The sequence below is a fragment of the Lissotriton helveticus genome, chromosome 10 (assembly GCF_964261635.1).
Source record: "Lissotriton helveticus chromosome 10, aLisHel1.1, whole genome shotgun sequence".
Lineage (NCBI taxonomy): Eukaryota > Metazoa > Chordata > Amphibia > Caudata > Salamandridae > Lissotriton > Lissotriton helveticus.
In genome coordinates this window covers 634,997,946-635,018,897 of record NC_136071.1, presented here as the reverse complement: position 1 = coordinate 635,018,897, position 20,952 = coordinate 634,997,946, and the positions used below count along the sequence as shown (strand labels likewise).

Here is a 20,952-nt window from a genome sequence, read left to right as displayed (position 1 = left end):
CATTTCTTGAGATCCGCCTTCATCCTGACGACCAAGGGCGTAACGTTCAGAGCCCATTCAAGCTCCGGTAGAAGTGCTACCCAGACGCCAAGGTATTTGATCGAGTGCCTCCTAAGGGGGATATCCGACTGCCAGTCATAGCACTCTCTGGAGGGATGCAGTGGGACCAGAGTGGACTTCGCCACGTTGAGGCGAAGCCCAGAGATTAGCTCGAAATCCAAAAGGACCTTCAGGCACCTGGGGCCAGAACTTTCGGGATCCGCCAGATAGAGCAACACGTCGTCCGCATAGAGGGCTATCTTGTCCATTTGGCTCGAGTCCCAGGCCCAACCCGAATAAGTGGGTCCTGTTGGATGAGCGCCAGCAGGGGCTTCATTGCCAACACGACCAGGAGTGGAGAGAGAGGGCACCCCTGACGCATGCCCCTTCGGATCGGGAAGGCCTTGGCGAGCTCTCCATTAATGAGTACACGGCTCTGGGGTTAGTGTAGAGAACTTTAATGAGATGGTGGAACGAGGGACCGAAACCCATCCTGTCCAGCACATCTTGCAGGTAATCCCAATTCACTGTGTCAAAGGCCTTCTCGAAGTCTATGAAAAGGAGGGCTAGGTATCGGGTTAGCCGATCACGGTGGGCCAGAGCCAGGTGGAGACGACGAATGCAGTGGCGGGTGCCTCTAGCCGGCATGAACCCACACTGGTTGGGTGGACCAGGTCCTGCAGGACGGGTCGGAGTCTCTGAGCCAAGACAGTGGTGAAGAGCTTGATCTCCGTATTGATCAGCGAGAATGGGCGGTAGTCCGCACAGCTCAAGGATGGTGGCTGCGTCTTCGGAATAACCACTATCGTGGCCAAATCCGCTTCAGGTGGGAATGTGCCAGTCTCCACCACATGGCAGAAGAGGTCCAGCAAGTGGGGGGCCAAAAGATCTCGAAAGGGCGCGTAGTACTCCTGAGGGTACCTGTCGGGACCAGGCGTTTTACCGGGGTGTAGGAGCAAGATAGCGTCCTGTACCTCCTCCAGGGTGAAGGGGCGGTCCAGAGTGTCCGCAGTCTCCTGAGAGAGAAAGCAATCGGGTACCAGTTCCATCCAGCAGAGCGGCCAGAGGAGTGCCCGAGGGACGTTCAGAGTAGAGGTGCGTGTAGAAGGTAGCAAAAGTTTGTGCTATGGCCGCGGATGTCACTTGGAGGTCCCATCGTTGAAACGGACCTCAGGAATAATACGGTTAACTTTGGGATAAGACACAAGATTGTGGAGGAGCTTGCCGTTCTTATCCCCCATCCATAAACACGAGCCACCGACGAGCGCCAGCACATTTTGGCCGATTCCAGCGAGATCTGGCGGATCTCCTCACGAACTGCTGCTAGTTGTCGGGAATAATCCCCCCGACCGCCAGAGAGTTGGGCAGCTTCCAGCTGCGTGCCCAGGATTCCAGCAGCGCAAGCTGGGCCGTCTGTTCCGACCGCTTTGGGTGGACCAATCCTCTGGCCACTCCTTGGACAACGGCCTTGCCTGCCTCCCACAGCGTCCCTGGTGAGGGGACCGAGCCCGCATTAGAGGAAAAATAGTGGTGGAGTTCCTGGCCAAGTGATTCCACTAACTCCGAGTCCTGCAAGAACCAGGCGTTCAGCCGCCAGCCCGCTCGTGGACCCGTCGGAGGAAATCCAAGCCGGAGGGAGATGGGAGAATGATCCCAAATACCTCTGGCGGCCTTTAGGCGGCCAAAAATAACAAACTGGTGGAGGCAGTAATCTGCGCGTCAGCTGTGGACCTACCTGTGAGACAAAGCTATGAAGGAGAACTGCAACCAGCGGCCGATAGGCGGCGAAACAAAACAAACTGTCGAGGGGCAACGGTCCCACGTCCCTCCCAGCCCACCCAACTCCCCCCACCCTACTCTGCTGAAGTGGAAGCATCTGTCGCCCCAAAACCCCCCCCAAAAAAACTACCCCCCCAAGAGGTGATACGCTACTCTAATACGATTAGCAACAGTCAACCAGGAGCATGGCTGTGGAGGACCCCCCTCCATGTATACGGATGTATGCCCACATTAACAAACATGGGATGGGTAGCGAAAAGTCACTGAATAATTCAGAGTCCGGATGTCAATGTGAGGGTAGACTCTAAAACGGTTAGGTACAGCCAGTCAGGAGCATGGCTGAGTCGGACCCCCCCACCCTGTATACGGATACAGGCCCACAAATTGAGAAGCATGGAGTGGACATAAAAGAGCACAAAACAGATCAAGTCCAGGATGGCAGTATGAAGGTAAACCCGGGCCAAGTCGCCCGGCAGAGCCGAGGGAGACCCCATTCAGGGGGTTGAGGATAGGCTCGTCAGTACAGGCCCGGAAGGGTAGAGTGAAAGCATACAACTGGGAACACTGATCACACCCCCTCCTCCCCCTCAGAACCACGGAACACAGGATTCCCAGTGAGGTCAGAGTCCAACAAGGCCCTTCGTCGGGTAACGTCCAATCCAGGGGCGCCACTCATGTCGATAAGGGAAGACACCATCGCAGGGGTGGAGGCCCCCCAGTTCGAGGCCTGACTCAGGGAACGCCGGGCCGTGCCTCCAGCGACCGAGAGCTCCGCCCCCGGTGGGCGCCCCGTCATCTGGATCCAGTACGGCGCCACTGTACCTTGGGGGCCCCCCGTCGAGGTTGGGCCATCGTCTTCGGAACAGGTGCTGGGGCCACCCCAGGTAGGAGGGGCCGTTCCTCCGTAAGCCAGGTCCATGCCGCCTGAGGGATGTCAAAGTAGAAGGTCTTGTCCTGGAAGAACACCTTCAGGCGAGCCGGGAAAAGGAGTCCATACCGAAGACCCATGGCCCTGAGTTTCTGCTTGACCTCATCATAGGACCGGCGTTGTGACTGCACCTCCTTAGAGTAATCCGGGAAGACCAGGATCCTGGAATTTTGGAAATGTATTGGACCGTGCACCCTGGCGGCTTCCAGAATCGCATCCCTGTCTCGGAAGTTAAAGACCCGGAGGATAATGGGGCGCGCGGGAGCTCCAGGAGGGGGTTTAGGAGCCAGCGAGCGGTGGGCTTGCTCCACCGCGAACCAGGGGGAGAGTTTCTCTTTAGGTATCCAGGACCGGACCCATGTTTCGATGAAGGTGTCAGAGCGTCTCTTCTCCACTCCCTCCGGAAAGCCTAGGAGGCGCAGATTGTGTTCTCCGGCCCCTGTTTTCTGCGTCCTCGGCCCTGCGGTGCAACTCAGGGGTCTGTGCCTGCAGTCGGGTCACCTGGGATTTAAGAGCGCCCACGTTGTCCTCCACCGTGGAGATACGGGACTCCGCCTCCGTAATCCGGGCCGTGGCATTACAGAGGTATTGTCGTACCAACGCCACATCAACCCGCACCTCCCCAATCCTGGTCTCCACCGACGCCTGCGATGCACTGATCGCTTGCAGGATAGTGGAGAGGTCTCCTCTGGCCGCCTCCGGTGCCGCCACAGACCCAGCCGCCGGGTCATGTCAGGCCTGGTGAATTGATCCATTGTAGTTTGAGTGGAGGGCCCAGGGGCCTGAGAAGTGCGGTTCCTGCCCATGCCCCCGGAGAGTCAGGTGTAGGCGCTCAGCCATGGGGGGAGGGGTGCACGCAGCAACGTTCCAGCCGCGGCCCGCCACCCGGTATGGCGGCCGGTCCCTCCCCAGCTCTTCGTATGGAGGAAGGTGGTCGGTCCCCGGGCAACACCTCCCGTCCAGACGACGTCGGCGCTCGAAGCAACCTCAGCAGGCCCAGGACCTCAAGGCCCCCCCATCGGCCGCGGCCCCAAAACTCGGGTCCTTCAGGCAAGAGGGGGGGGGGCAGGCATCCACGTGCACCACTCGACTCAGTGGCTGATCGGCGGCCCTCCAAGTCACAGCGCGCCTCTCAACATGCCACCAGTGGAGCGAAAGGGGGGGGGCCTCCAGTGCAGGGCAAGCCAGGAGATCCGGTGGGCCCTCAAGGCCGGGCACTCCCCCACTCCGGCACCTAGGGGAAGGAAGAAGGCAGCACACCCCCTGGCAGGGTCGACTGTCTGCAGATCTACACCCTCAGCTGAGCAGAGTCTCAAATCCTCACAGGCAGTTCTTATGCCGCCGTTGCAGGTCCTCCCGCGCTTCTCTCCAACTCTCACCCCTAAGATGGCAGCGGGCGCAATCAGTCCTGGCTGGCCAGAGGGGGAGGAGGGGCGCCTCAACTGGGGATCCCTACAGGGGCGCAGCGGGCCCACACAAGCAGCGGAGCGAGTCCGGGCATCGGCAGAGGCCCAGCCGGCCCGGCAGCACCTCCACACACAGCCTCCACAGACAGCCCCTCTGCCCTCGGCAAACACAGTAGCAGGGGCCCCAGCTCGTGCGGCCCGACACAGCCGCCGAAGGATACGGGGGTAGAGGAGGCCTAGAAAGCTGTCCCCTGCCTCCTCACCTCCTCCAGGTCGCGATGCAGGCCTTCCCTGGGCTCCAGGTGCCGCTGCAGGCGCTACGATGGGCCCCCCCGAGGGCCAGGTCTGGATGGCGGGCGGCGAGATCCGGACTTACTCTCTCAGCCGCCGCCGGGTATAGATGTGGCGCGGCAAGCGCCGCAGTCAGCTGCAGCCTCTCAAAGACCTCCACCCCAGGGGGCTACAGGCTCCGCTCCGCAGGGCCGCCGATGCCTCCAGAGCCAATCCGCCCACTCCACGGGTACCGGGCGGGATGACACCTCTCGGATCGCAGGCTGTGGTCGGCCCCTCGCCTCCAGTGAGCGCCACTGCCCGCCGAGGAGCGCAGGTAAGCCGGGCGGGGAGGGGGCAATCGGGCGTCCGGCCGGGAGGTCATGCTCCGGGAGCAGGAAGCGTGGGGGGCCACCATCCTACAGGATGCAGGCCGCCAGGAGCAGAGGGCCAGGTAGGACAACGCGGGCACCAGGCGGGCCCCGCGAGGGGTCAGGACGATGGAGATCAAAAATAGGAGCCGTCCCTGGGACTCTAGGACGCCGATGGCCAGTGTTAGTGGGCTGAAGCAAGGCGGATGACGGAGGGGGTCCTGGGCACTCTTAGAGTGCGACCGCCATCTTGACGCCTCAAGCCACGCCCCCATGACAAAACATTAAAAATACAAATAATGAATACTTTAACTAAAGATTTTATTTCGAATGAGGAAAGTGAAAAACTAAATAAAATGCAGTTTTGTTATACCAGGTATACAATATTGTTTTAACTGGGTTTACCAACCACTTTTGAATGTAATTTTGCATGCCGTCTTTCCTCTCATTCATTCAAATGTTTTACTAATGTGAAATTGACTTTCACAGTCAGCAGATTTAGCACAAGGCTTGATTATCGCACGAAGTTTGAATCCTGAGGTGACAAGTATTTTTTTAACCCAGTTTCAGCAGGCCATGGGACTGCTTTCAGGCTTCAGATTAGACTGTTGTACAGTTTGTGTTCTTCTTTCTGCAGGAACAATCCTATTCTCCTTCAGAGGGTGCATTGTATACTAGTGTTATCTGAGGCAACCCACCTTCGTAGTTGTGTAGGGAATGATTATTAAACCGTCCACTGTGTGAATGGGACGAGGGATGGTTACACTCAAGGTCTTTACATTTTTGGCACTAAAGAAGCCTGGCAGCCACAGGTACCAGACCCCAAGACTGGCCTTGTGACAATATACAGCAACACCAGGAAACACGTAACTTGGACCTTCATCGAAGTATCATGCCGCTCAGAATGCTGAATGCAGATTGCTTTCAGATAAAAGGGAAAAGGCACATTATTCTCCTCTCTGATATGAGACTGCAGTTGCAGGTAACTGAATGCTCAACAAGCGTTGTAAGTTATGAAACAACACGCAGAACATCAGAGACCGCGGCACGAAAAGACTTCCGCACAAAGAAAGTGTTTTTAATCTATAATGCACTTTTGGTGCATGCAGAAAGTAAACCGCAATAAAAGAAGCATTCTCTGTAAGCAACCGAAGAACACCATCTCAACGATTATTTAATAGCATAAAACATAACCACAGATTTTTTTTAATTTTTCAAACGACTGGAAACACTGAAAATACCCCACCGTAAATCACAACAAATAAAAACTGAAAACAGGGAACCCTCCATATAATGCACTTACAGTAAGGTGGATGGGATAGCTGTCACGTTTGTGAGATCCCATCCACCAAACTCTAAATCTGACCAGTACTATCTTGCATGCTTTATTTTACATGGGGGTACCCAGCTTTTTGTATTTGAAAAGCTTCAGAATCTATGAATTATGTTAATGTAGCTGAACTATCTTGAGAGGTAAGCAGTGGGTTCTTCCCCTAGGTGTATTCTCTTTGTCCCACTCTCAGCGTCCAGCTACTACATGTATGATATTGTAATAAGAGCAATCAAACTAACAGTAATGCAGTGGACTGTTTTCTGTACATATCAATAATTTGAAATTCTGTAATTGTTGATTTTCCAAATATTGTTTTAATTAATACTGGTAGTTTATTTAATTTTTGATTTAGTTGTTAGTCGGTACGATAATATTCAATTTTTTTATTTTCCAGATCACATCGTGCCCTTATTAATGTTTGGATTCCCTCTGTTTTTCTAAGAGGCAAAACGACCAACGCCTATCATGTCTATCAGGTAAGAAAATGTTGTCTTTGTGGAAGTTGTCATGGACAAAGTTTTTGAGGCCATACACTTGAAAGTTACCAAATTATGCGGTTGCATTTATATTATTGTACTGGATTAATGTACTTGCTGTATTTAATTAATGTATATGTTTTCACTGCATGTTATTTTAAATGCAAATTGTTCCTATAATGCAAATTGTTTCTGATAACATAAGTATTAGGGACCCCTCCCTTGACCCTGACATGATACGTACTTCTTAGTGGGTGGGGGGTCCTTCAACAGTCACATCCATAAATTATGTTTCTCCCAACGTTGATGCTGTAATTTGCATGGTGCGATATGTGTTCATGTATATTTACAAAAGTCAATAAAACCGTTTAAGAAACATAGGCATTCGAACAATTTGTAGTTAAAATAACATTTTATGTTACGGTATCTGCCCAAATTAAATGTACCACTTTAAATGCCACGTCACTGCGGTAGTAAACTGAGCACACATGCCCTGCAGCGTCAGATGCCCAAAACAGGTTTAAAAGGCTACTTCTGTGGGTGGCGCAATCGAGGGCACTTACAGCCTGATTCATCATTCTCCTGTTTTGCGAGCCCCTAATAGCGATTCATAACGAATCGCTATTAAGGACTTGCAAAACGGGATTCATGTAGGAATTGCAATAAATATTGCGATTCCTACATGTTCCTTATTTGCGATTAGCTAATTGCTAATCGCTAATAAGGAATAACTCCCCATGCATTCCTATGGGCCTACAGGCCCATAGGAATGCATGGGGAGTTATTCCTTATTTGCGATTAGCAATTAGCTAATCGCAAATAAGGATGCGATTTCAAGGGTGCAGGGGTGTCCAAAGGACACCCTGTAGCACCCCTGAAATGTAATCTACATTGGTGTTGCGCACACACATGTCCAAAGGACATGTGTGTGTGTAACATGCTACTTAGAATAATGCATTTAAATGCATTTTTCTAAGTTTTTGCTATTTACCGAGAGGTCTGACCTCTCGGTAAATAGCGGCCCAAAATTGCAATTTCGCAATTTTAAAATGCTTCATGAATTGCATTTAAGGAATCTCAAATAGAGATTCCTTAAATTCAATTCTTCGCAAATGTGCGAATTCTTAAATAGCGAATTTTGCATTTGGGATGATGAATCCCAAATGCAAAAATTGCACTCGCAAAAGGCAAGATTCTGAGAATCTTGCCCTTTGCGAGTGCAATTTAGCTTGATGAATCAGGCGGATGTACTTTTTAGCGCTGATCAGCAGTGGTAAAGTGCTCAGAGTCATTAAACCAACAAAAACAGGTCAGAAGAAATACAGGAGGAAGGCAAAAATGTCTAGGATGACCCTGTAAAAAAAGTTCAACAGTTGTGTGGAGAGTTTAATGCAAGAGAGATTAGGTTATATTGGATAGTCATGCAACTAGTTTTGGCTTCTATGACAAACATAACTGCTCATTTTGTTTTAAAATATATGGACTTTGTTGTGACATGACTGCCTTTTTAGAAAGCTGGCATTTTTTTTGTATTAGGAATTCTTGTTAGTGTAATCGTATCATAATCTTTAGAATTTTATGTTAAGATGTTAAATAATCAATTTTAGTTTTATTTAGCAAGTAAGATGTAATGTTGGCTGGATTATTTGAGACTTGTTGTGTGTTATGTTTTACTATTATGTGTTTACAGAATATGTTGACGTTTTTAAAAACTATCCAATTACATGGGGGATTTCTGTTTTTAGTGAAGTCTTTTATGTGAAACTTTAAAAGACAATTGGTAATTTACCCCCCCGAAAACAAGTAGCTAAAAGAAAGCAGGACTTAATTTGGGACCATAATTTGGGATCAAGCACCAGGTGATTTTCAGGCTGTCATCTGAATTTTCCGTCTTGTGTGCACCTTCGCTCTATTTCTTCCATTTGTGTTGATTACATCTTCCTGTGGAAGCTTGAAGTGCCACAAAAAATAATTAATCTCATTAGTCAATTTACTCGGTTCAGAAACAGCAACGTGCCTGCCTCTGGGCACCTGAAATATGAATAATTGGGACCTCTTTGAATATGATCTTTCAGTTGTTTGTAGGTTCATTTGCGTTTTGACCTGAGAATAATGCAAGAGCAGGTGGGCCATTCGATTGAAACACTAATTGACTGAAAGAATGGGTCAGTGCAGGTAGCAAATTTACTGTAGTGGGCCGTCATATGAATTACTTCTCTGAATGAATAACCTGAGCATTGAGGAGTTAATATGCATTCTGCCTAATCACAATATGTTTAGATTCTCTATAGATGCTTTGAATCTGTTACACAGAAAGACTGACTGTGCTGCTGCTTCAATAATGTAGAGCTAGGAGGAGGAGCTTAGCGCGCACCCAAGATGGTCGCGTGAGCTCAGAGCTCCCGGACCTTCGCCACCTCCACCGATCATCCTGTATCTTATCCTGATTTAGACGACGGGCTTTTGTGGTCGTGACCTGGCTGATCATTTATCCGTTTTCAGATTGCGATTTGGTCACCGGGAACCGAAGATAAGGACTTTTGAACATTTCTGGCCTGCTCCATGGTACTGCCCCGGGCTTGCCTTCTCTGCCAGCCGGGTGGTAATCGAATAACAACGGCCCAGGCGAGGCTCCCATGCCCGGTCTTCTACTTTCAGTTTCGATTCCTGTGGTCTGGCCTCATTGACTTTGCCTTGGTCGCCCTGGTCGTTTGTTTCTTTCACTACCACGTCATCGTTTAGTGATCTGGACTTTCGCTGCTCTTTGATCAGTGGCTGGCCCTCCACCTATTCTCCGAATTGATCCGGGCGTATAGAGTGTCGCCATTTTTCCTAGGTCTCAGAATACCCTCCGGGGCGCACGACCTAAAATGACTACCAAGCCCGAGGCGGAGAGGCGCAAGACCAGACCGGCAACTCGGGGAGGTCCTGTGCAGTCCAACGTTATGGATCGCTATACCCTCACTAAGGGCTCTCCGAGTGGTATGACTAAACCCCCGGCCACCTTTGGGGATGACTCCCTGTTGGATGAAGAACCGTCGTTGAAAGACGTCATGGGCGCCATTGCTGGGATGAAGGCCGTGTTGGGACAACAATATGAGGCCCTGACTCACAAGCTAGACACGGTTGCTATAGATGTTACTCTGATCAGGGCAGACCTTGGAAAGACTAACGAGAAGGTCAAATCCCTTGACCTGAAGACATCCAGTCTTGTCGCCGACGTCTCTGAATTACAGACGGAGGTCGGTAATTTGAGGTCCGCCCGTGACTACCTCTCTCGACGCTTGGACGATTTTGAAGGCCGCGCACGGCGGAACAACGTCCGGTTGGTTGGTGTCCCGGAGACGACGGACTCGTCAGCAGTAGACCTACTGGTGGAGGACCTTGTCCTGAATCACCTAGCGCCCAAGGGTCTGAGCAAGTTTTTTGCAGTGGAACGGGCCCACCGAATCCCGAGTGGCCCGCCCAAGTTGGGAGCTTCTCCGCGCCCCATCATAGCGCGGATCTTTAACTTTCGTGACAGAGATGCGATCCTGCAGGCGTCCCGCACATCGGGCCCTACGAAATATGAAAACGCCGCGATCAGCTTCTACCCGGACTTCACCCAACAGGTTCAGAGGCAGCGACTGGGATTTCAAGGAGTGAAGAAGAGAATGAGAGACAGAGCCATGAAATATGCCATGCTTTTCCCGGCTCGATTGCGTGTGGTTCACAGTGATAGAACGTTTTTCTTTGACCATCCTGGAGCTGCTAGTGACTGGTTGGACTCGTTGCCCCCTGGACAGGAACAATTTGATCATTCGGAACACTCCGGTGGAGCGGAGGGCGGCCTGATGGAGCAGGAATAGGGAGTGAATCGGCTCCTGGACCAACGTATTGACTTTCGGCTGTGGTTTGATGCTATGCTACTATTGTCCGCTACTGTGTTGTCTTAATGGGGTGTGGGAGGGGGTCGGGTGTGTCTTCCTCCTCTGGGGTTCTTTTCGTAGATTAGTTGTATGTTAGGGCGAGAGGCACACTGCAAGTTGGGGTGGCTTTTGAGTCTCACGCAGGGGTGCGGGGTGGTGGGTATAATGTTGGATTGGGGGGTTCAAGTTTAGGGTTTTTTGTTTTATTCAAGGCATAGTACTGATGATCTCCTGTGTTGCAGTGTCGCGGCTGGTGTGGGGGGGAACCTGGGGTGGATTCTGGGATGGGGGATAGGGGACTACGCATTCTGTGTTGGAACGTAAATGGGTTGGGAGACAGAATTAAATGGGGGGTGGTTTTACAGTTGCTACGACGCTTGTCTCCTGATGTGGTTTTGCTTCAAGAAACACACTTGCTGGGTAATACGTGCCACGCCATGAATAGGCGTGGATACCGTCTCATGGCCCACTCGGGTTTCACTTCCGGCTCCAGAGGGGTGGGCATTCTGGTTCGGACCTCCCTCCCCCTTGCTATTGATGACGTTATACTCGATGATAGGGGGCGTTATGCCGCTATTGTAGGGCGCTGGGAGGGGAGGGTGATTACTTTACTCTCGGTTTACATACCCCCAGGCCTTCAAACTACGACCTATGCTGATTTGGGAAAAGTGATCCTGGGAGTGCCCGAGGGTGTACTTGTAGTGGGGGGGGATTTCAACTCAGTAGTGTCTGGTATGTGTGATCGCCACCCTCCCCGTGTCCTCGCTAAATCTCAATCCTGGCTGGGGGACTTCCTGGAGGCAATGGGGCTAACCGATTGCTGGCGTTTACATCATCCTGGGCAACGGCAGTATACTTTTCACTCCGGGGCCCATGGCAGCCTTTCGAGATTAGATTATGTTTTGATGCCCTCCTCCCAGGCTTCCCTCATAGGGGAGGTGAAACATCTTGCCAGGGGTATTTCGGATCACTCCCCGCTGTGGTTAGTTGTGAACGCTCGTCTGGGGTCGGGAGGTCGGATTGCCCCGATTAACCCATGGTACCTCCGTGATCCTAAGATTAGAGTGGAATTACTTAAAGCAATCGATCATTACTTTGCTGAAAATGTGGGTTCAGTGTCCTCTTCTGTCTCCTTGTGGGAGGCGTATAAAACTGTCATTCGGGGCCAAGCCCTCTCCTCGATTGGCAATGTTAAGAGGTGTAAGTGGGAAGAGGTTGTCCGTCTTGAGACTGAACTTACCATCCTTGAGGGAGAGTTGGACTCTGGAGCCTCCCCTGAGAAGCTGCACTTGTTAGACCTAAAACAGCACGAATATAGAGCACTTGTGACTGACGCTGCGAAAGAGATGGGTCGTGAACAGCAGGGGCGTCTGTATGATGTGGGAGATAAGGCTGGGAAGTTGCTTGCTTGGTTGGATAGGAGAGAATGCGCGAGTCGGGTTATCGCTGTCATAGTTGATGTGAATGGTGAAAGTATCACTGACCCTGCTGGGATCGTTGCGCGGTTCGCCGATTATTTTCGGGTAGTGTACTCCCCTGTGTCTGATCGACCAGAGCAGGACTCCCGCTTGCTTCTACGCGATATCTCGCTGCCATGCTTGTCTGACCCGGAGCGGGACCTACTGGAAGCTCCGCTCACGGCTGATGAAATTGCGACCGCTATCCGATCGATTCGCTCCGGGAAGGCCTCGGGCCCTAATGGACTCCCCATCGAGCTTTACAAGCTCCGTCCCGACGTACTGGCGCCGTATTTGCGATTGATGTTTTTGGAATCCCTAGAGAAAGGGTCTCTTCCTCCTGATCAAAGTCTGGCCTCCATAGTGGTTATCCATAAGGAGGGAAAGCCGCGTGACCGCTGCGAATCTTTCAGACCTATTTCCCTGATCAATGTTGAACCTAAGATCCTGGCCAAAGTTCTTGCTACTCGTTTGATATCTGTTATAGGAGATCTTGTTCACCCGGACCAATCCGGCTTTATACCACATCGCAATACGGCACTTAATCTTCGGCGCCTTCATGGAGTCCTAGCGCGAGCCGGGACTCTGCGGGAGTCGCCCATCTTGGCGTCCCTAGACGCCACTATGGCGTTGAATACGCTTGAGTGGCCTTATCTTTGGGCGGTCCTTTCTAAATTCGGTTTTGGGCCCGCCTTTATCCGTTGGGTGCAGCTGCTTTATGCTGGCCCTTTAGCCCAGGTAGTGGTGAATGGGCGTGTTTCGGCCTCCTTTGCGCTTGGTAGGGGTACGCGCCAGGGCTGTCCTCTGTCCCCACTTCTGTTTGCTCTTGCCTTAGAGCCATTGGCGGCTTGGTTGAGATGGGAACCATCCTTGAAGGGTATTAGATGGTCTCCGGAATTTGAAGACCGTATATCTCTGTACGCGGATGATATACTCTTATACCTTACGTCGCCCCGGAAGTCGTTGATCGTCCTTTTCGACGTTTTGACTTCTTTCAGTAAAAATTCCGGTCTAGTCATCAATTGGTCAAAATCTTGCGTTTATGTTCTTTCCGGCGATGCTCCCCTCTTGCCACGTGGATGTCCTATCTCGGTGGTGCTCGAGGGATTCAAATATCTGGGAATCTTTGTTACCCTAGACCCTACGCTTCGTTACGAGCGCAATTTGTTGCCCCCTCTCCGACGTCTTCGGGCGGATATAGAAACGTGGAACAGACTCCCTCTCTCTCCCCTGGGTCGAGCGGCGTTGTTTAAGATGATGTCGCTCCCCCGATTTCTCTATGCGCTTCAAAACACGCTTGACGTAGTACCAGCCGGGTATTTCCGGGAGATTGAAAGTCTACAGCGACAGTTGATATGGGGGGGCCGTTCTCGTATTGCCCTTTCGAAGCTCACGCTCCCTTGGTATGATGGCGGCATCGCACTCCCGGACATCCGTCGCTATTATTGGGCCTCTCAGTTAGGGGCCATCAACCACGGCACCTATGCTCATTCACTAAACCCGGCCTTTGCGATGGATAAATGGTTGCTGCCCGGCGGCGATTACAACAGGGCTTTATACGCGACGTCAGCCGGTAGATCTCTTACGGGTCCCACTAAAACAGCGGTGCAGGTGTGGTATCGGGCTACCGCGGCCACGGGATGGGCTGACAGACCGACCCGGGCTACTCCACTCTATGCCTCGGATAAACTTGGCTCCCTTTGGCAATCGAAGGGATTCGATCGGTGGGACATGATAGGGAACAGTAGGGTCGATGATATGTGGATCAAGGGTAGGATCAAAACTTTTGAGGAATTGAAAGTTGAATATGGATTGAATGATAGGGAATCCTTTCGGTATGCGCAAGTCCGGCACGCAATCTTGTCTGTTTTTCCCCGAGGCTCGGACGTGCCGGAAGCATCCCCGCTTGAAGATAGGATACTAGACGGACATGTCCCTGATAGCACTATCTCGCTCATTTATAAAAAACTGATTAATACTAGGATTGACTTGTTGGAAGGCCTCCGAGGGTTGTGGACCAGTGATGGTCTGGAGCTCGATGATGAAGACTGGCAGGCCGCGATCTCTTCCCCGAAAGAGGTGGCTATCCCGGCACGCCTTCGGTTTGTCCAACTCAAAATTCTGCATAGGGTGTATGTGACTGGCCCGCGTCTGGTGCGAATGGGATTCTCGACGGATGGATTGTGCAGGCGTGGATGCGGCAGGGTGGCCACGTTTCTCCATATGATTTGGGAATGTCCGGCTGTGCTGAGCTATTGGAATCGCGTGCATGCGGTAATGAGTGAGGTTACGGGTGTACGGCTGATGCCTGAAGCGCGGAGGTGCTTGCTGAACGTCTGGGAGACGAATGATTACAATCTGGCGCAGCTTCGATGGGCGACCTTGGGTAACATGATCGCCAAGCGTGACATTGCCCAGCTATGGGGCGCCCAGAGGCCTCCGACAGTCCTAGTGTGGAAACAAAACATGGATTGGTGCATGTTTCGAGAAAAAACGGTTTATGTTTCCCGTGGCACACCTGGCAAAGGGGGGAAAATCTGGACTCAGTGGAACACATACCGTGGTGATATATGTGCTTCCCCCATATCGGAATGTGATATTGACTTGTCTTCCTCCCAGCCTGATGTTTCCTCCGCAGGATTATAGATGTTTTGTATACTCCTGGTCTCCTTTCCCCCCCCTCCCCCCGATTTACTGGTTTTAACGATATCTGATTTACATTTGTACCCCCCCCCCCCCCCCCCGCGAGCCGAATGGTGACACAATTCTATTGTAATGCCTTGCCATTTTTTGTTTTTCTGTTTTCTTGTTTTTTATTTTCAATAAACAGTTTCAACAAAAAAAAAAATAAAAAAAAAATAATGTAGAGCTACCTAAAGTCGTCAAATTGGGTAGTTAAAAAGAATGGCGTTGTGGAAATCATATGCTCTGTAAAGGGGCAATGCAAGAAAAAGTTACTAGCAATACACATAAACCCTTTCACATAAAGAAATGTCGGAATATGCAGCTAAAGTACTTGCTGGTGTTAATATTGAACCAGTTGCTGAAAGATCAGATCTGTTGCAAATTAGAAAATACTTCTTATTGTTGCATAAAAGATAATAATCTAAGCACACCCGATTGTGTTATCTGTGAATTACTGCTACAGTTCTATAAAGAGGTATTCCTGTTCCGATTGACACTAAAACTGATATCAAGTAAATGTGGTATTCTATTGTCTAATCTATTTGAAATACACAGCACTGGCCAGGTAGTACTTTTATGTTGCACCTACAAAGAGTATTTCCTACAACTATACAGTCACTGAATTTATGTTTTTATCTCATACTAAGGAGGTCAAAGTGAACAATTAGATGTTGGGGAAAGCACCACACAAACACATTGATTTCGCTGTTGAGTGTCGGCTCTTGGAGATCAATGTAGTTTCATCCTTGGTTTATACACATAGATACCTTGAAGCATTTTATATTATACAGAAAATTATTTCCTTTTTCTTTGGGTATGATAAGCATGTGATATTGGTACATGAAGATGATTCACAGTTTTATTTATATTTTTGGGAATTACAGTCTTGAAGAAAATAATCCAACTATTTTTATGATGTCTCATATTGACATGTTAACCATTTAAATACCAGGACATGCCCAGTAACGAGATATCATCTGTTCATTTAGGTCTCCAGATCTAGCAAGTAAATATGCTTACTACCAGGCAGCAGCTATAACACGAGAGTACAACCATCTGTTCAAGGCCATCTATACACGAATAATTGACAAACCAAATTAATTGCATGAAGTAACACTTTAAATGAGATTAAAGCATATCTGTCTTTTCCACGCGGCCCCAATTAAGGTCCTTGGAAAGTGGAGCAAATTGCTCAAAATCCATATGCATGAATTTATTTAGTGAACAGAATGCTTCAAACTGACCTCAAATTAGAGCCCACACTACTCAAAAAAGATCCAAGATTCCTTGAGCTTTACGACTGCTAACCTATCTGTCAGGGGGAACAATGTATGTATATAGTTTAGAATATGATGGAGGTAATTAATATCACATAGATGTAGAATTGTGTGAGGTAGTCTAGTGGTTGGGGGGCGGAGTTATGGGAGGAGCAGGAACAGGAGGAGCCGGGGACAGGAACCGGGCAGTAAGAGTAGGGACAGGAAAGGTGTTGGAAGCATAGAATAAAGCTCCAGTTATACCACCAGCAGTGTCTGTGTTTTACTTGTAGCACAATGCTACAACTGGCGACAAGGGTGGGATGGTGAATCCCCTGCCTGCAGCCCCTAAGTAAACACCTGTCCCTAGGCAGCGTCGAAGAAAACGCCGCCGAGTGAAGCCCAGCTGAGAAGAGGAGCCGATCGCGCATCTCACGCTGGAAGCGTGTGCCCTGGGTGAGTGTCGCGATTGCAGAGATCGGGAGCCCACTCCGACCCTGTGTGGCGCTGAAAAACTGAGCAAGAAGTGCCCCAGAACAGCGAACGTCGTCTGGGAGGCGCCGCTGTCAAGCGCTGTTGAGAGCGCAGAGATCGGGGCTTGTGCATTTCCCGACGGCGGAAAACCTCACGCCCGATGCGTGACTTTTGGCAGGTGGTCGGAAAGAAATGCGAAAACCTGCAGAGCAAGGCGGGAGCCCACCCCAACCTCACTTGGTGGCACCAGTGACTAAGAAAAGGTATCCTGACCTGCACTGTTGCCTGAAGTTGCTGCCGGTGAGTCCAGAGCAAGTGGGGACTGAATGAAGAGAGAGAGAGAAAGCCTCGTGTGTCTGCAGGGACGGCGGCCATCTTGAAGTCAGCCGTTCTTCAGGACAAAACCCTTAGTTGGTATAGAGCGGCCATCTTGAAGTCAGGCACCCAGCAAAAGAAACGAGCACTGATTGAGGCAAATAAACAAGCATTGGCGTATAGAACGAAACAAGCACTGTCAAAAGCAAATAAACAAGCACTGGCGAACAGAAAGAAACAAGCACTGCCAAAAGCAAATAAACAAGCAGTGGCGAGAAGAGACAAACAAGCATTGGCAAGAAGGAACAAACAAGCATTGGCGAGAGCAAACAAGCAAGCATTGGCGAGAAGAGACAAACAAGCATTGACGAAAGCAAATAAACAAGCATTGACGAGAAGAGACAAATAAGCATTGACGAGAGCAAATAAACAAGCATTGGCAAGAAGGAACAAACAAGAATTGGCGAGAGCAGACTAACAAGCTTTGGCGAGAAGAAACAAACAAGCTTTGACAAGAGCAAATAAACAAGCATTGTCAAGAGTGAATAAACAAGCACTGGCAAGGACAAAATGAAGCAAACACAAGAGTCGACACAAAACAAACACGAGCGAGTGCAAGAAATGCAACAAGGAAACAAGCACGAGTGAACGCGAGAGACTGACACCGAGCAAGCACGAACACCGGCATGAGGTGCAGTAAGCAAACAACCTTAGGCAAATACGAGCAATAGGTAAAGGTGATCGTGAACACATACCGAAGAGCGCAAAAAGGGAGAAGAGCGGCAAGACAAAATCGCATGAGATTCGGAAGAAGGCAAGACTGCGAAAGACGGTCCCAGAAACAAGCACAACATACACGGAGGTGACTGAAGGACTTGCACTAGGGTAAAGGGAACGCCCGAACGAACAAAGATGTCAAACACGCCCAGCCTCACCGTGGAAGAGTCAGTAACCACCTGCCACTAGCATGCGATTCGAAAGAGAAGGAGCCCTGTGACTAGCACAGTGCGGCTGGATAGTGGACATTTCGGAACGCAGGAAATCCAAGTTCTAGTCACTGGCGCATACGGTGGTGGTTGCAAGGATTAGTAACGCCCCAGCAGATGACCAGACCCAAGGCCTCAACTAAAGAGGATAAACTAAAACAACGAGAAGCCGAGTGAACAACCCGCCCGAATACAATCAATCAGAATCCTCCTCTCATGGCGAGGGAAGAAGTAGCACAACGACGCAACCCTTGCATCAGAGCACCACCCCCAGGAATGCAGTATGATACTTGGAGTCTGTGTCTCGAACGGAACCAATGGCTGGCGACATTGGGTGACTTCCTGGATGCCAATGGTGAACAAAGAGAGAGAAAATGCCTGATGCTACTCCTCCATCTGGTGGGTCCTGAAGGCCCATGCCCAATCAGAACATTCTCCAAAGAAGACACAGAAATCTATGAAAGACTCCAAGAGAAGCTATGTGCCCGTCTCTCCGCACAAGCAGAGGTGGATCATGATCGCATCGTTTTCAACACAGCTCGGCAGGAACCAGGTGAACCATTGCCAACTTTCATCATTCGGTTGCAAAACCTGGTACAAGGCTGCCATTTCAACACCTTTACGAATGAGGACGCAGTTCGACTCCGGATAATTGAAGGCTGCGCAAACCCCGACACAAAGCTCAAGATCTTGCGAGGAAAGTGGTCGTTAGAAGAAATCATCAGGAAGGCTGAAATTGGAATGCACGTCAAGGCAAGAGACAGATCAAAGGACCCGAATCTGAAGGCAAATTGTCAAGATGCCTGGACAGATGAAACTCGGAAAACAGACAAAATAAAAAAGAGAGAGAGGGAAGGCAGACCAATGAAAAGACAACGGGAGAGACACAGTGACAAGGAGTACTCCGAGTCAATCAGTCAAAGGACAACCTCAAGGAGTTCTTCACCCTCAAGGTGTCATTCAAAGTCTGACCAACGGGAGAGACACAGTGACAAGGAATACTCCGAGTCAATCAGTCAAAGGACAACCTCAAGGAGTTCTTCACCCTCAAGGTGTCATTCAAAGTCTGACGAGGAGGAAGCGTCAAGTGGGACAGATCGCACCCCTGGACAAGATGGCAACCTACACAACAAGAGAGTAAGGAAGACAAACTATAGAAGGAGAGATCAAAATGGTCAAAACTGGAAGTCGGCGCAGGAACACTCTTCGTCAAGTCGTGAAGATGAGTCTGAGGGAACATCCAGCAGGAGAGCACATCACACCCGTATCATGGGTGTCCGAGCACCAAACAAGTGGGAAGAAGGAATAGGTTGCATAAGACGAACTGGTCCTCCCCAACAACGAACAGGAAAAGACCAACACATCAATGGTACTCAGGACACTGAAGAAACTGAGAAGAAGTCGTTGATATGTGAGAAAGGCAAAGATGGAAAACCTCAAGACCAAACACAAAGAACGAGCACGTGGTTATTGAACAACTTCTCAAATGAAACAACGTCAAAGACAAGTCGACGAAGGCGCCCGGAGAAGCGTCTTAAAGACAACCCTGAGTCAAAGAACAACGTGTCACGGCCTACTCATTGCAGAAATCCATTACCTGATACCCTCTCTAAGGAACGCTTTAAAAAGGACATGGCCAGGAACTCCTCTGGTTCAGAGAGCGCGTCTGTCCGCTCCTTTTAAAGGGGTATGGCCAGAAACTCCTCTGATTCAGAGAGCGCCTCTGTCCGATCCTGGAAGTCGACAAGGGACTTCTCTGAACCAGAAAGCACGCCTGTTCAATCCCATGAGTCGAACGAGTCATGGTCCCGACAACAGACATGGCGTCAACCACCCGAACACACCACGGAACCAAAGGACATCCTTCCCGTCAAGAGCAACATGTCACACACTAAGGTCTCTGAATACTCAGTCACTCCACAGGACAACCTGTCATGTCAGTCACAAGTATATCCAGACACAGATCAGACACCGTCACCCCTGAAGGGGTCCGCGAGGCTGACTCAAAGGACCTACAAAAGGAAAACAGAGACAGTGGACCTTAGTCACCGGATGGGAAGGGACCAGCCAGTCATTCCGCAAGGAAAGCCGGACGTGTCAGTAGAGAGAGATTATCAGATGAGAGAAAAACATGCCTATGCACAGAGAGCTCACGAGTTCGCCAGACAACCCGAGGCCGTGAATGAGTTATCGAACCAAACCAAGACAGTCTCATCAGATAGCACTGTACTGTCTGGCATACATGACCCTGAATTGGAGGGCAGTGTTGCTCTCGACCGGACCAGACAAAAGGAAGTAAAAGTAGATGCGGCGAATGAGTTACCGAATCAAGCCAAGACAGTCTCATCAAATAGCACCGTACTGTCTGGTATACATGACCCTGAATTGGAGGGCAGTGTTGCCCTCGGCCGGACAGGACAAAAGGAAGTAAAAGTAGATGCGGGCGCTCGGAAGAGGAGAACATTATCCACTCATGAAAGAGATCGAGCATCTGAACTAACCGTAGTTAAACCACCAGAAGGAAACATGAGGACTGCAGACTGTGAGAGTAAACAGTTTACACGCAACGTGGTCAAGAATGCCCTGATCAAGACACCGGAAAGATTAACCAAAGCCAAGCCCACCACTGATTCGACACTACTGAGGCTTGAAGAACAGGCTGTCCGCCAACCCGTGTGGTGGATTGAAGAACTGCGAACACTGAGGACATTAAGCTCACTTTGTTAAGAAAGGGGGAGATGTAGAATTGTGTGAGGTAGTCTAGTGGTTGGGGGGCGGAGTTATGGGTGGAGCAGGAACAGGAGGAGCCGGGGACAGGAACCGGGCAGTAAGAGTAGGGACAGGAAAGGTGTTGGAAGCATAGAATAAAGCTCCAGTTATACCACCAGCAGTGTCTGTGTTTTACTTGTAGCACGATGCTACAATAATCTGCCTCTCAGATTCATTAACCCGAGATAAAAGAGCAGCCCCATACACTAATGAAAGGTGTTGAGGGATATAAATGTTTAGATCGCTAAACGCAATGTTGAGTGACAGACACTTGATTGAAGATCAACTATTCTACCCTGGAAGGGAAGGTATCCTAATTATGCCTTCTGTTGGTTTGATGACGTGTCTCCCCAATTCCCCTGGAAATGTCTACTTACACAGATCACTCCTATTTAGTGACTGCTCTCCTTTATTACTGATCACTACCTTCTCTCCTCCCTAAGTCTGAAATTACTATCATTCTTTTCCACTGATTTGTATTTAGCTCTTGCTACACTAAG

General features: G+C 50.0%; 1 protein-coding gene across 2 annotated transcripts in view; it reads left to right on the top strand.

Moving 5' to 3' along the window:
* Positions 1-20,952, top strand: part of SNX29 (sorting nexin 29) — a 1,714,757-nt gene that overhangs the window by 1,025,817 nt on the left and 667,988 nt on the right. For both annotated transcript variants that reach the window (XM_078663166.1, XM_078663167.1), the window contains exon 18: positions 6,521-6,602. In XM_078663166.1, coding sequence (XP_078519292.1) covers positions 6,521-6,602 — 82 coding nt within the window. The remainder of the gene's footprint in view (positions 1-6,520; positions 6,603-20,952) is intronic.